Here is a 16,989-nt window from a genome sequence, read left to right on the forward strand (position 1 = left end):
CAAAATCAATTATAAAGGACCTTTATTGTTACATAAATTATTTGGTAGGTGTTACCTACCTTAGCTAATGTGCTTTGTGGAAGAGAATAATGCCACCTAATTAACATTTAATAGAAGAATAACAAGGAGGTCAATACCTATTTTCAGAGAAGAGTAAAAAGATGGAGAATCAATCAAAGAGAGGGAAAAGTCCAACATTGCACCATCTGTTATTCTGGGCAAGAAAAGACCTGTAATCTTATTACCACCATCCAGTCCCTGTAAGTGATTTCAGAAGGTAGGATAGCAACAGTTACCTTACCTCCGTGCACAAACTCTATTACTTCTGCCTTGAACAGTTTGCAGGGAGACAAATGCTCTCAGTTAACTATGTGGTAAATTGCAGTTCACCCTTGAATCTGGCCCATTACACGCGGTTGCGGGTGATTAATGAGAGCCCCGAAGACCCCAACCCTAGGCATCATCGGTGGGAAGCAGGGGTTTGGGAAGGCGTAAAGGCAGAAGATGGCTCGGCACATCTAGTCTGTTTCCACCACCATCACTGTCTTCGCCTGCACAGTTATTCAAGCTGCCAGAGGCTTTCTGGTTGCCATGGCAACTGTGGAGCTCTGCTGCAAACTCAAAGCAGAGCCTCTGAAGTTAGGTACCAAACACTGGAGCTCAACACATGCACAGGCAATTGGGGAGGGAGAAGAGAACAGGAATTACCAGTGTGCTAGGTCTGCAACTCCTGTGACTCATAGGACATTTTTAAAATTGGATTTTTATTGTTTTGTGCAATGAGATCTTGCCTGGCATTATTATTTAGTATCATCGTCTGGTACCTGGAGAAAGGAGACTGAAAATCATCTCACTCGTAGAGACTGGGAAAGGGAGTTCGGAAACGCGATGATAGGAACGCGCCGAGCGCGCCCAATTCATTCATTCGGTTATATATTCACCATCTGTCTCCTAAGAATCATTTTTCTCGTCGTTCTGCCAGGTTCCGGGGCCGCAAAGAGAAATGAGACACCTCCTCACACTCAACACGAATGATAGTTAAAAAAAATTAACAGAACCTTCGCGAGCCCGGGCAAAACCAATTAGGTACTGCAATCTTCCCACGAGTGTCTGAAGACGAATTCAGAATCCAAACGCGGGAGAGGAAGGAGGCAGTGGCCCCAAAATAGAGTCGGGCAGGAGAGAAGGCCAGGAGGACGAGGGAGACCTCTTTTCCCTGGAGAGGGAATCGGTCCAGGCCACTCAAGCGTTTCCCAGAGGGTACGAGGGCGAAGACGTTTGTTTTTGTTTTAGAAAGACGGAGCCCTTTTCCCTACTGGGCTTGATTTCTAGTAGGGCGAGACCCGCCCCTTGGGGCCATTGATTGGCCCATAGATTTATTCCGATAATTTATGCCAGCATCCTCTCGGTCCGATTGGCTCCCCTGCTCGATTCCGCTGGGAGTCGCATTCCACCTGGGTGGGAGGTGTATCGCCTTCCCACACTCTCTGGTACTCACACACCGGGCTGCGGCTGCGGCTGCGGTGGGAGGAAAAGTCCTGGCTTGGAGAATTGAGCAGAAAAAGCGATCCCGATGGGTCCTCGGAAAGCTTTTCTCTTCTCCCCTTTTCTTCTGTGGAGTCAAAGTAGAGGGGTGCGGCTGATGTTCTTGTTACTCACCCTGCACCTGGGAAGCTGGTGAGTGAATTGCGAGGACTTGAAACTAGTCTTTGGCAGCTGCCCCCACCCCTCTCATTTCTCTTTCCTTCAGAAATCCTCCTAAGTTAAGTAATTCACATTTCCCCAGGTTCACCTGGGATGTTTTACCATCATTTTCTTTTCTGATTGAGTTTACCTGATTTCAGTCAGAATGCGGTGAACCTCTGTGTGAAGCATGGAGGGTAGTCGGTTGGTTTGGACTTGAAACACAGTCAAAACTAGTCCAGGCTCGGTTACTGGGAGGAAGAGTCGAAATGATTTTGATACTAAATTTAGTAAGTGAATGCCATTGATGAACTTCCTGATGATTCTTCATTTTAAAGAAAAAGTTACTTTAGAAACTAACAAGTTTCATAGCATGGTCTGTATGATGCTTTTCTAATGCTGATGTTGTTTTCCTTCCCCGTCCCCCTTTTTGTTTTGCTATTGTGGGAAAAAAGTTTCACATCAAGGAAAATTGATAAATATAGTTAAAATCTATCAGGATCATGTGTTACATTTATGTTAGAAATAACTATGTGTATTTTATTAAGCCAAATTTCTATGATTTTTATTTTAACTGTCTGTCTACAAGAAAGTAACAGTTGATGAAAATTATATGGTGATATAAATGTTGTTCTGGCTTGTGTGTGTACATACGTGTGTGTGTGTGTGTGTGACAGAGAGAGAGAGAGAGAGAGAGAGAGAGAGAGAGAGAGAGAAAGGGAGAGAGGGATAGAGGGAGAGAGGGAGAGAGGGAGAGAGATCGGGGTTGGTAACCACCAACCCCAAACCTCCAACTCCAAGCCCCCAATTTAACAGGAACAAGACGTGGCCTGCTTGGGTTGTAGTACCTTTCAATAAAACTTTCAAATCACGTTAAAAAAATAAGTTGTTCAGGCCTTGCATCTGGCTATAGGAGTTGCTGACGAATAAAGTTAAAATATGTTGATTAAGACATAGACACTGTAAAGGTCTTGGACATACTACTAATATTGTATAACTGTGTTTTATTAAATATACATTTAAAATTATATTATTGCATGATGTGTTTCTGCTTAGAATTCAAGAGTAAAATGCAATTGCTGTGCAGATGGAAGCATACCTTTATAACTACTTGCACCATTGGTAAAATGAGTTATTATTATGATTCATTATATCAAGAGTGAATATTTTTGTCAATACCAGCAGATAAAACAACTATATTTTCTCTCTGAAAATAGAGAATGGATTAAAGTATGCTAAATCATACTAGAAATGACAGAAAATATTTGACACCTAATGCTTTTTTAAGTATTACAGTTTTAGTTTATTTACCTTTTTTCTATAGAAACTGAAATGTTCTGGACACAAACATACTACTTGGTTAATTATATGTAAGTTGTGTCATAATGGCTTATTTCTTTGACTATATTATGGAAAAATTATAGAAGAGATTTTGAAAAAATATGTCTCAGTGTTCTCATGCATCTTCATAATATTAGAAATGAATTGGGGTTCTCATAAATAAAAGCAGATTTACCCAGTGGTTTTCTGAAATAACCTGTTTTCTCTTTTATCATTATAAGTGCAAGTTTCCTTTGCAAGCTCATAGACAAGCTGCTTACTAAAGGGCACAGAGAGTTGTTTTGTTTTAAACAGTATTTTTTGTTTTTGACAATACTTACATTATGATAGTCACAGCTGCTTCCAGAAAGCTCTTCAAGCTGTTCAGAATTTTGAAAGTTGTGTGTTGCGGTGGACAGAGGTGGGTTCTGGCAGTCTGCAGGTGGTTTTATGTGTCAAGAGTCCTAACCCCGGAAGAGTTTCTTCATCAAGGAAATTAAAGGCGTTGTAGGTCATTAATGAGTGCTTCAACTATTCACATGCAATATACCCAAGTTCTGACCTGAAACACATAACTCAACATTGCTTCAGTGGCTTTTCTTGGTAGTTTTCAAGAAGGAAGTTCTAATTGGAAATCCCATGTACATTCTGCACCATATGTATGAAGAAGGGAGACAGAGGAGGTGTGCAGTTCAAATTGATGAATAGTTCATTTTATCATAGTACTACAGATAATCTGTACTATTCTAGACAGTGGATAAGGCTTAAACAATAAAGCTGTATGTTGTCATTATAATTAACTCATAGGTCCTCAATTATGAGAATGTATATCTTCACATTTTAAAGGTAGTTACAGTATTTTGGTGAACTTTTCTTTTTTTAATATTTAGTGGAGATGATTGTTGTAAACATATAAATCAGCTACATTCATATTTCTTTCTCCCCTTCTTCTTCTTTTGAGGAACCTTTTCAAAACTAACCATAGATGGTTCTGTTTATCGGAATTGTGTTGTCTTATGCTTGTTTCTAAAATAAATCATCAAAGTCATCTATTTTGAGATTTATCAAATTGTAAACTCTTATTTCTTATATCTCAGCAGACACAAGAGCTTGCTTCCTCATTAGTTTCCATCAAGAGCATAAAGGAGAGACAGTATATTGATTTTTTTATTGCTGAACTACGAAGACTGATCTCATAGTCATGGCTTCTGTGTTTTATTCTCCAGAAGCCTCTATGGCTTCTTGACAAGTTACTTAAAATCTCTTAAGCTTGATTTGACTTATTTGTAATGTTGGGAAAAAAATGAATTTCAATCAATTTTTTAAAAGAGTTGAAAATTGTTTTGATATTTTAGCTATTCTAAAAAGTGATTTATGACAAGTTTTGGCTAAGAAGATATATTTTGAAAGAGATCAAGAAAAATATTTTGTTTTGATTTTTTAAAACAATTTAATGAATCCGTAATATACAGCATTCAATTGCCCAAATAAAAATATCCAAATGCACTTGCTTTATAAAGTATATAATTTCAAGTAATTTCAGTAATATAATTTGTTGGAGGAGTTGTGAATGAATGGTTTTTGTTTTAGTCATCTAGACTTTTGCTTAATTTTCTAATGTATACTAATGATTACCATGCAAACTTAGGGCAAAATAGCTAAGTGTGATGTTCTATGCTAATTAAATGTTCAAAAAACTGAGAGAAAATGATTTTAAAATTCAAATGCTATAATTCACAAATCCCTTGTGTATAGATATCCCTTGTGTATGTCTTTTAGGTATACCTTTATTAAAATTTTATAATTTACTTTTGAGGCACACACTTTTGACCAAGCAATGAAACAAAATGTTTGACATTTCATTCAAGCATTAAATAGACTAATTTAATATTGTATATTTTTATTAAGATGGTTGAAATGTGGCTAAGAAAATAGCAATGAAGGTGTAGTCCCAAAGGAGAGGAGACACAACAGGCTGGAAAACTGAACAAGTGATTCAATATTATCAAAATATGATAAATCACTCTTGTGAGGTAATGGGGACAAGTGAGCACAAATTGAATATATTGACCTCAGGAGAATAATTCACATATATGAATGGCACTGGTAGAGAATCCCAGACTTTATAATCAGATGTAAATTCTGGTTTCAGCTCTACCATTTCCTACCTGGCTGATTTCAGGCAAGATTTTGAGGCATAGAGTTCTCATTTTTGAAAAATAAAAATGATATGTATCTTTCTATATTATTTCAAGATCAAGATAAAACATTTGTGGAAAAAATATAGCACTGAAGTTTATAACTAAAAAGACATAATAACAGATAATTGATTCTAGTATTATTTATCCTCTTTACAGTGATTTTAAGTGCAATAAAGCAAAGTCATTAGATTCTTATGCAGTAATATCTTTTGGATTTGAGATTGATTATTCTTTTACAACAAATATTTATTGAATACCTTCAACATGCTAGGCTTATGGCATTGAATGGTCTGGACATGAATACTATATACATGGAGCTTAACTCACTACAAAGACCTAAATTTATGGTATTAATCAAAATAAAGCATCTTGTAGTTAAAATAAGGACATACACCTTTAGAACTTCAAAGATAAACAGAAGAGTCTAAAGTTTTAAGGATAGGGGAGCTGATGCAATAGATCCCAATCACGGAAAGAGAAGTATAGAGTATTGAGAATTCTCACAGCACTACCAGAGGACTGTGGGTGAAATGTCCCCAAAATTCTAAAATCAAATGTCCAGCCTAGAAATTACACCTAGCAAAGTTACCAAGCACATATAAAGGGAGACTAAAGCCTAGATACTATTATTTTCCCCATGTTACAGCTGGGAAAACTGAAGCATAGCAATTTTTAGGAATTTGCTAAAGATCATCTTGTTGATAAGTGCTGAATCCAACACTCAAATCCATAGTTATAGGCCCAGAGTGTGCATTCTAGACCACCACGCCTCTGAGATTACAAATATAAGCCAAACCAAGTAACATGACTATGGATGAAGGAAACAAAAAGGAAGGGAGGGGAGAAAGGAGAGAAAGGGAGGGGAGGATAGTGCAATTAAGAGGCACAGGAAGTGTAAAAATCTATTGTGTACCTTTCACATAATCTGAAATATTATGTATAGTACTAGAATAATTATTTTGGTTAAAACTAACAAACTGGCATACTTGATCTATAAAAATCATCATAAGATAAATTGTCAAAAGCAAGAATTTTGGAATTTAAGTGTGTTTTGTTGAGGAATCAAATGGCTGCTTATTTTTAAGGGTGCCATATAAAATCATAGTTGAATTTATTATGTCTCTGTGAAAGAGACACACCAGAGCCAATTAGCAAAAACTATGTGAAGGGATTTTTCTCTTAATACAAATGCTCTGTAACAAAATAAAGGATGCCTAGGTTTATTCAAGCAGAAGCTTGTTAGAGTTCTTGTACTCTGTGGGAAGCAAAGGGTAATACATGGTATTTTCCTACTTTTAAATACCCCAGAACCTAATTCTATCAGTACTCAAATAGTTTATCCAGTGAAGGCCCATGCTTCAGGAAATACAGCTATTAATTCATTCAGTAAATATTTATTGAGCATCGGCATTCATTTAGTGGCTACTATGTGTTGAGTAGACATCTGAGACCTGGAGAAATAGTGGGAGGCAAGATGAAATGCTTGCCCTGATAGTGTCTGTGCAGTGTGTATAAAACATATTTGACAGTGTATCTGCTGGATGTACAGGACACAGGGTGCAGGGTCCTTGCTCCCAGTGAACATAAACTCTAGAAGTTATGTTTATAATATAAACAAAGAATAAAATGACATAATTTCTACTCAGAATTCTCCATGAGCTATAGTGAGGATACCAAGGAGGCAATTCTGGGAAAAGTTTGAATATTCTCAGCTTTCTTGGGGGTAAGTTGGGGTCAATTTTAGTGAAGAATAGAGATAAAGAGGTACCATTGCTATTATGTGGCCAAAGGCATGGTCTCAAAATTTGGTAGGCCTTTTGAAAACAATATACCTATATCTCCTAGGAGATTCTTTACTCTGGTCATCTAACATGTGACATTAAAATGGTAACATACTATTAAAGGCTAAAGAATTACATTTAATGGTGAATTTCTGGACTTTAGGAATCCTTTCCTCCAAGATATAATGCATTTAAAGATTTAACATTTCTCCTTATTTTTAGACAAATATATTAAATAGAAAATATATGAGTAACAGAGTGGTAGAGACTGGTCTAAGCAGTAGATACATAGAAGTAAAGTTAACATGGACCATGCTTTCCAATCTGTAGCTGGGTGAGTAGATCAGAAAGCTTATGATTGGAATATAATGGGTATTAAAAATCAATGGAATAATTTTGAGGTCTAATTGGCTCTATTGATCAATTTATCTATTGGGCAGCATCCCCTCTAGTAACTAGAAAGTTACTCTGAAGGGCTGTACAAAATAGAAGATTTTTATAGAAAGAAGGGCAGGGCTAGGGAGTTATTAACAAAAGAGAGTATTATTTTGAGAACAAGGCATTTTTTTTTTGGCTCGGGGAACACAGGGGTTTTATCCTATAGGATTGCCTCTACTTTCTGGTGGGGGGGGTAGGGGGCCACTTGGCAGATTGCCTCACTGGTGTTGACCAGAATATCCAGACTGGTTGATTAAGATTATATTTCAGTGGAAGGTTGAAATAGCATTAGTCCAGGGATTATATCTAGGTTTGATAAAATAGGCTTTAGCACAATGATGCCATTTTGAGGCTGTGGTTTTCTCTTTAACATGGGTTTAATATAAATATTTTAATATTGGTGAGATGAGGGTGTGATTTGGTTCTCCAAATAGCTTCAGGTCTTCCAGAATCAAGGGCCCTGGCCAAAGACTTAAATCTCTGGGCACAGTTCGAGAGCCATCCCCTACGTTTGCACAGTCTCTAAATTGCTTGCTTACAAGGGCCTCGTTCCCATACCAGTCATCCTAGATGTATATGATGACCAGAATGCTTTCCAACATAAGTAATGGATGTCTTGAGTAAGAATTATGCATTCCATACAAGAGCCATATTGACTAGCACAGAGCAGCTCTTTTGCTGGATTACACTGGTGTTACTCAGACATGTGTTCTACAAACTAACCCTTGCCCTGTGTAGGTGGCTAATGAATGTGTATTTGTTTCTACCATATCCTTAATAATAATTCTTTTTACTGTTGTTCTCTTATAGTTGTCCCAATTTTGCCCCTTTCTTCTCCCCTGCCCACCTCCACAGTCAGTCCCCACCCTGTTGTCCATGTCTGTGGGTCATTTATACTTGTTCTTAACTAGGCCTTTCCCTTTCTTTCCTCCCTTACCCCCCTCTGCAACCCCTGCCAAGTCCTTGTCAGTCTGTTCCTTGTTTCTATGCCTCTGATACTATTTTGCTCATTTATTTGTTTTGTTCATTAGGTTCCTATTATAGGTGAGATCATATGGTATTTGTATTTTGACTTTATTTTTTTATGCTGTTACAGTTGTTACTGTATTTTCTTCCTTTCCTCACCTCTATCCAGCCCCACCCTTACCCCCCAAAGCCGATCCCCCTATTATTGTCTGTGTCCATGCATTGTGCATAAATGTCCTTTGCTTAAACCCTTCACCATCTTCATCACTCTGTAGTTTTTAAAACACAATAGCATCAGTAAACTGTGTTTAAAAACTAATATTATATTAGGTAAATTACAATAATTTAATTCTCTTACTAAGGGGTTCTAATACTAAGGGCTTACTAAAGCTAATAATAATAGTTTTTAGTTTTCTTTCATTCACTGTAATTTTAACTGTAAACAGCAAGATGAGCTTTAATATTATTTCCATGTATTTACTTATTCAGTGTTTATTTTTGGACTGTACACCTGCTATTTGTCAGGCTCTGGACTAGGTGCCAGTGATAAAACACTGAGTGGCTTCCAGGAGCTTAAAGAAGACCATAAATAAACAAAGTAGTCAGTTGAGATGCAATGTGATCAACACCCTGGAACAGGCACACACTGAGCAGATTGGAAACATTGTAGGGAACCGCTTCTTACTTTTCTTGGCTTGGCTGTCTTTTCCCCCCTAAATTTCCAGCCATTCTTCCCTGTGTGTTAACTGATGGGTCCCCTGTTTGCCTGTGTCAATAAATTATTCACCAAATTAGGTGAACTATTACTCTACTTTTCTAAAACTCTAAAAGTTGAACTTGGTAACTCTGTTATGTGTCTTATGGCTGCACAGTTTGTCAATTGCTTGCATCATGCACATATCAGTCATCCTAGATGTATATAATTTTACTCTCCTACCACTTATTTTACCCTCCTACCAAACTTTACGAGGAATAAAAAGATTCCAAGTTGCAACCCCAGAAAGAAGTTTTCATAAAAAGGAATTCAGCAACTACAATATAAAGGCAAAAAGAAAATAACAAAATTTGTTTTTTTCTTAAATTTCTTGTTTTACTTTTATCTTCTCTGACTTCCAGGTCTAAAATCAGTTATTTTACTTACTCTTTGAAGACTAGTGCGTATAGGGTTTGACATTAGGGCATATTCTACCGAGAAACAATATGACAGGTATGTTCCTTTCCTGGAACTTGTCACTTACCTACCATGCTTATAGAAAGTGATGTTTATTAATAAACACAATTTACCTCATCATGAACAACAGATTGCTGATGAGAACTGGCTTTGGAGTTTCATCTGCTTTCTCTGAGCAGATTAATGGAGGAATCTTCCCCAGCTGTCAGAACCAGGACATTCACTGTTACCTTTATATTAACTATATTCAGGATAACTATATAATTTGTCATCCAAATTAAGTCACTTTGCCAGTGAAAGACGGTGCCATTGATATTTGCTCCAGGAAAACAGGTGTAAACCAGACCTTCTTGGTCAAACTCGATGACTGTTTGCCCTATGTATAAAAAATAGTTTACATGCATTGGGTGACTTGGTGTGGGTGTGGTGCAAACACAGGGCTCCTCCAGAGAGCTGGCAACTGGGCTGACAATCAACCCTGTCCCCACACAGGTAGGAGAATCGAGTTGCTAACTTCCAGGACTGCTGCTATCAATTGCTTGCCAGGTTATAAACTCTGCTTCTCTCTATAAAGGCTTTATTTATTTATTTATTCATTCATTTATTTTAATGATTCAACTTTATTTCAGAGCACTGTCTCAGGGTATAAAGGACAAAATAGGCATTAATGTCAAATTAAGTCATTTTTGTGCATTTATATTACCAAATGATACAGAAAGATTATAGTATACTATGAATACACAGAAAAATAAATTTTGTATATCTCCACTATTGTAGCACACTTAGTGTGTTTATCATTCTGCTTTCCATTAAATCTTTAGTCATTTCATGCACCAGTTTTAGTAAAAGTAAACTCATATATTATTTTTCATATAACATTAAATTATGAAGATAATTTTACTTTTGACACTTCATGATCATCAACTGAATGCATATATCCATTGCATCATATGGGTATATCCTAATTTACTTAATCAAGCCCTTATTATAAATTTAAAATGTGGCTACCCTAGCTAATTCTGTGATAAGCATCTTTATGACAGTTTTCTGTATCATTTGATTAGTTTTCTTCATTAGAAAATAAGATCATATAATTTTATTTATCTCTGTATTTTAGCACTTAGCACATATGTAGTACATAGTATTCTCTCTATAAATGCATTAAAGCTTTGGATTGAATATTGAACATACCCATTAGAAAATCTTTCTCATCAGAGGGAGAGTGCGTGTGATTCCCTGAGATGATTATTTTAACCACTCAGAACTCCAAGGCAGAGACGAAGCATCCTACCCATGCACAATCCCAAATTTTCAAAGCACGTACCAGACATTTTGCCTGTATTTATGAATTAGAAAACTCCAAATCCAACCACCCTGCCTTGTTTAATAAAGAAAAAATGAAGCGTGGAAAATTCAAAGGAAAGAGCGAAACAAGTATTCAAACTAAATCAATATTGTCTTCAATCCTGGTTATATGATTTAATAGTATATGTCCTGGGAATTCTGTAAAGTTATTTCTATCTGTAAAATAGGAACTTTACTATTTATTTGAAGGAATTACTCTGGGTTAAACCATAGAGCCTGTGGGAGGATCTTAGCACAAGGGTCCTGAAACAGGGGAGGCACTTACTGGTGCGTTATAGGCGCTCAGTAGCAGGAATAACAATAAAACATCAATCTTTAAAATAAACAGTAAGTGTATGCATTCAAGAGTCTAATGTATTAACACTAATGATAAAAGTATTTGTATTCAAATTATTTAAAAGGAGTCCTGAAGCATGAGTCTAGAAATTCTCAGTGTTACAAAAAATCATAATTGTTTTCCCCAGAACACTCACTCACTCAACATAAGTAAATGTTACAAAAATCTTTCAGCCCATGAAAGACATTGAGATGTGAGATGTTATATAAGCTATTTTTAAAATTATGAAAAGTAATTTTTAATAACCAAAATAATACTAATATGATATTCGAGGTAATTAATGAATAGTTTGAAGACAATATTAAAAGTTTGGAAGGAAGATATGGAAAAGTTAACCTTAATACATTTTGTCTGTTATTGCCAATGATGAAGAAAGATAATTTGGTAATATCATGGAGGTCAATTTTCATATTACCTCTGAGCTAGCTGGGAAAGGGGAATATAAATCACTATGAGCATGTGGTTGTTGGAATATGAGGATGTTACTATGTAAAAAAATAATACAACTGTACCAGTAGTATATACTTTTTGAAGTTAAATATGGCACAATAATTAATATAAATGAGCCCTTCATTAAAATTCTATTTACTAAATGCACCCTGGTATTTTACATAGAAATAAAAACTGTACACCGTGGTAATAAAATAGTGTTAAATCTCAGTGGTTTACAACACTTTATTTCTTGCTCAGGCTACATGTCATAATGTGTCAGATGTGTCTGTCCACGTTACGCTCCCTCTGGAAGTGAAGTAATGGAGTAGCTTCTGTTTGAGTATGGCTGGCCTTCTGACAGAGGACGAGAGATATATGGGGAATCACGCACCGACATTAAAACTTCTGCTTGGTAGGGACACATATCCCATATTTTCCATTAGTCGAAGCAAATCACAGGGCCACACAGAGTTCAGAGGGACGGGGATGTATAATCCTCTCTCAGGAAAGAGCATTTCAAGTCATATGTCTAAGTTAGAATTGAGTGGAATAAAAAGCACAATTTTATGACAGATAGGAGAGGAGAACTGAAAATAGTAATGCACTCCATTATCTGTTGATAACAACTATCCATAGAATTATTGTGGAGATGAAATGAGGTGGCAAATTCTGCAAAGGTTAAGTTTTAACTTATAATGTTGATTTATACTCATTAAGGATGAAGAGGGTGGATGTTAACAGTCTGGTAATCATTTTTTCAGTATATGCATATATCAAATCATTGGTATACACCTTAAATTTAGGCAATGCTATATGTCAAATGCTAAATGGGGCAAGAGCTCAATTAGCTAAGATGTTTATGTCCACAGGAAATAGATCCAAGTGGATAGTGTAGAAAGATGAACTAAAGAAAACATAAACTTGTATATTCACTACTGGAGAGAAGCCAACCTTTAAAATACTAGGTTGGCCAAAAAGTCCATATGGTTTTTTCCATAAAGTAAAGGACACATTTTTCATTTTCACCAATAACTTTATTGATTTGGATATTTTGAATATGTCAGCTCTCTCCTGTGTGGTATAAAGTTGATTGTTGTCAATTAAGAGTAGCCTGGTACTTTTGATGAATTGCAGATGAATTTCTATATTACTGCATTTTTCATCACAATTCAGAAGTAAGCTGAATTCTTGTGTTTGTTAAACGCACAGGTGTAGCAGGAAATATTAACTGGAGAGTTAGAGCTTGATTCCCAGTTTTGCTAATACATAGGGCCGTGCGTGGTTAGTTCCCCACTGTCTTCCGTTTTCTCCTTTGCATCATAAAGGCAGTGGGTTATCTGATCCTTCAACTCTACTCCAGTCCTAAAATTTGGGAGTCATGTCCACACATACATGTGGAGGGTGAGTCACACAGCCTTGATTTGATGATAAGACAATCTTTGGTGATGTTTTGGAACAAGATGCCTGGGTTATTCTAACTTAAATGGAGAAAGGCATAACACATAAGTATTATGTGTTTAATACTTATTTCCTTTTGCTTCAACTCTTTCTTCACTCATCTTTCCTTAAATCTTCTTCTGTTTACATGCATTTTTATCCATGTTACCATGCTAATTATTACAACTCTCCCTGTATTTATTTACATTTTAATTTTTATTTTTGGGTGTGGAGGACCACCTAAGGTTGTCCAGATTACTTGCTGCACAAATCTAGGGCTGCCATTCATTGTCCGTGTGTGATCTCTGTCGCCTTTAATAACAGTTGTAAGGGTGACCACTATTTATTTTATTATTTTAATACTATATGTTATATTTTTGTAACAAATTCTTCACTCTTGAGTGCTATTATTAGTATGACAGTTCATGTAATGAAGTCACTAGTGTTACTGATTATAAAATATTTCTAATGAAAATATTTCAAATGTTTTTCTCCCTCTTACTATTTCCTAACACAATTATCATAATCTTAAACTATGTTTTTGAAATGTACAATTCAGTTGAAATTTCTGTCATCCTTTTCTATTTTTGGAATTATTTAGTGTTGATAAAGCATATGATGAAGATGATGAGGATTTAACAGTCAACAAAACTTGGGTTTTGGCACCAAAGATTCATGAAGGAGATGTAACACAAATTCTCAATTCATTGCTTCAAGGCTATGACAATAAACTTCGCCCAGATATAGGAGGTAAGTTTTACTTATTCTGAGGTGCGGGGGACTATGAAAACCATATTTACTGATGTTATTTTAATTACAGATCACATACTCCTTGAGTGGCTGAAGTTTTGTCATACTGCTGGGTTGAACAGATATTAACTGGAATGGCACTAGTTTGAGGGGTTCACAGTCTGATGAACAAATAAAGACACATAAACATTTCTCACGTAATTATTTTACAACTGCTACAATGAAGGGTGAGAGAGCACAAAGTTTTGCTGAAAATATCAGAGAAGTTTAGAGATATTTCATGAATGAATATTTGAAAAATAAGTAGGCATTCTAATTTTGACCCAATGATACACTGTTTTAATTAATGTAGAATTATAAACCTTGATAGTGTATTTAGAGTAGGTGATACTACTTGGTTCTTCTTTGTTCAGATTGTTATCTTTGGTCCTTTGCATTTATATGTACATCTTATAATTAACTTCTAAGTCTTCTCCATGAATCTTTGAAACAAACAAAAAGTATCAATCAGCAAAGATTTTATTGAGGTTGCATTATATCTGTAGCCAATTATAGGGAAATTGAAATCTTTACCTACTGAATTCTTACCATGCCAAATTCATGAGCATCATATATTGCTCCAAGTATATATTTATTTTTATTAATGTTTCCTTTAAAGAAGTGTTATGGTATTAAATATATTTTACTATATTTAAATCTACATATTTAAAGCTTTGATTCAAATATCAACATTTAAAATTATTTTCTCTTTTTTTTTTATTGTTGTTCAAATACAGGTGTCTCCATTTTCCTACACCATTCACCCCTGCCCCACGAATCCTTACCTCCCACCCTCGTTCCTACCTCCTTTTGGCTTTGTCCATATGTCCTTTATACATGTTCCTTGATGACCCTTCCCCTTTTTCCCTTTATCCCCTTCCCCTCTCCCCTCTGTTTACTGTCAATTTGTTCTTTATTTCAATGTCTCTGGTTCTATTTTGTTTGCTTATTTGTTTTGTTATTAGGTTCCACTTATAGGGGAGATCATATGGTATTTATTTTTTATCACCTGGATTATTTCACTTAGCATAATGCTCTCCAGTTCCATCCATGCCGTCATGAAGGGTAGGAGCTCCTTCTTTCTTTCTGCTGTGTAGAATTCCATTGCGTAAATGTACCAGTTTTTTGATCCACTCATTTACTGATGGGCACTTAGGTTGCTTCCAGCATTTGGCTATTGTAGATTGTGCTGCTATGAACATTGGGGTGCATAGGTTCTTTTGAATCGATGTTTCAGTATGCTTAGGGTATAATCCCAGCAGTGGAATTGCGGGGTAAAAGGCAGTTCCATTTTTAGTTTTCTGAGGAAATTCCATACTGTTTTCCACAGTAGCTGCACCAGTCTGCATTCCCACCAATAGTGTACTAGGGTTCCCTTTTCTCCACAACCTCTCCAACACTTGTTTATTGATTTGGTTACTATAGCCATTCTCACCAGTGTGAAGTAGTATCTCATTGTGGTTTTAATCTGCATCTCTCTGATGGGTAGTGATGCTGAGCATCCTTTCATATGTCTCTGGGTCCTCTGTATGTCCTCCTTGGAGACATGTCTGTTCAGATTCTTTGCCTATTTCTTAATTGGATGGTTTGTCTTCCTGGAGTGAAGTCGTGAGAGTTCTTTATATATTTTGGAGATCAAACCCTTGTCCAAGTTATCATTGGCAAATATATTTTCCCATACAGTTGGTTCCCTTTTCATTTTGCTGATGTTTTCTATAGCTGTGCAGAAGTTTTTTTATTTTGATGAAGTGCCATTTGTTTATTCTTTCCTTTATGTCTTGCACTAGGGGACATATTGGTGAAAAAATTGCTGCAGGAAATATCTCAAATCTCTCTGCCTGTGTTCTCTCCTCGAGGACTTTTATGGTGTCGTGACTTACGTTTAAGTCTTTTATCCATCTTGAGTTTATTTTTGTGTATGGTGGAAATAATGGAAATAAAACATTCTACTCTACTTTCTTTCACATGTTCCCATCATAATGTTAGCATATCCTTTCTGTCTAGTGCATAAAATATTCCACACTCATCTTAATCTCGCAATGGAATTAACCATTTCTCCAAAGAGGCCTGGTTCGTTTTTTGTAGAAAGCTATTAAGAAACTGTGATCTGGGCACTAGGTGTATTCACTAGTATAGGGTGCCGCTGCTTCTTGACCCTCTCAGTGGACAGAAGTAGAAACTGTATGTTGTACACACACATTCACAGACATCTATATTTCTATATCTGTCCCTTCATATGTGTATTATAAACTATGAATTTATACTGAGATCTGTGATTCAGGTCTAAATACTACAGGGTTCAGTCTATCTTTTCCTCTTATTTTTAACTCCTTTTTCCAACAATAAGACACCTGAAGGGTCAACAAGGAACACGAATAAAGGACCCACAGACAAAGACAACTGGGAGGGGGATTGAATATGGGAGGTAGGGGGTGGGTAGGACAGGGGAGAGTAATGGGAGAAAAATGGAGACAGCTGTAATTGAATAACAATTAAAAAAAGAAAAAAAAGAAAAAGAAACTAAACGGAGAGACCTGACTCTGTAGAATATCTGTAGAATATTTTCTTATTTGTTTAATTACAATAAATACACAGTTTTAGAATTTTAACATGTCTATGATAACAAGTTAACTAGAATAAAATAATGTATAATTATTTGTGATTTTAGCTTTACAGTATGCAATCAAAATACTGATCCTCAAGGTTACTTATATTGTAAATTATTTTCATTCCTGTTTGCTTCAGTGTGGTTACATTATTTTCAATACACTTTGGTCCAAGTGTTACTGGTTTACAGTGGAATCATGTTTACTTTTAGTACTTGTATTGCTTTATTTTTTTATATTTAATTCCCCGATCCATGTGGAGTTTATTATATGGTATGAAGTATAAATCTAATTTTTATCTTTTCCAAATGGCTTTTTGGTTGACTCAGCATCATTTATTAATAAAAGAAAAAAACAATCTTTGCCTCTAATATTTGAGATACCAACTAAACTATATTTTGTATGTCAGTGTTACAGATTTATAAATCTATAGATTTTATATCCTACTACCTTTCTACTATGT

The 16,989-nt window shown here is 35.8% G+C and overlaps 1 protein-coding gene across 1 annotated transcript in view; it reads left to right on the plus strand.

Moving 5' to 3' along the window:
• The first annotated feature begins 1,413 nt into the window (after positions 1-1,413).
• GABRG1 (gamma-aminobutyric acid type A receptor subunit gamma1) overlaps positions 1,414-16,989 on the plus strand; it is a 56,357-nt gene continuing 40,781 nt past the window's right edge. Inside the window, exons 1-2 of the mRNA XM_024573781.3 lie at positions 1,414-1,677; positions 13,733-13,881. Coding sequence (XP_024429549.2) covers positions 1,574-1,677; positions 13,733-13,881 — 253 coding nt within the window. The 5' untranslated portion in view covers positions 1,414-1,573. The remainder of the gene's footprint in view (positions 1,678-13,732; positions 13,882-16,989) is intronic.

Source organism: Desmodus rotundus, chromosome 4, assembly GCF_022682495.2.
Source record: "Desmodus rotundus isolate HL8 chromosome 4, HLdesRot8A.1, whole genome shotgun sequence".
Taxonomy (NCBI): Eukaryota; Metazoa; Chordata; class Mammalia; order Chiroptera; family Phyllostomidae; genus Desmodus; species Desmodus rotundus.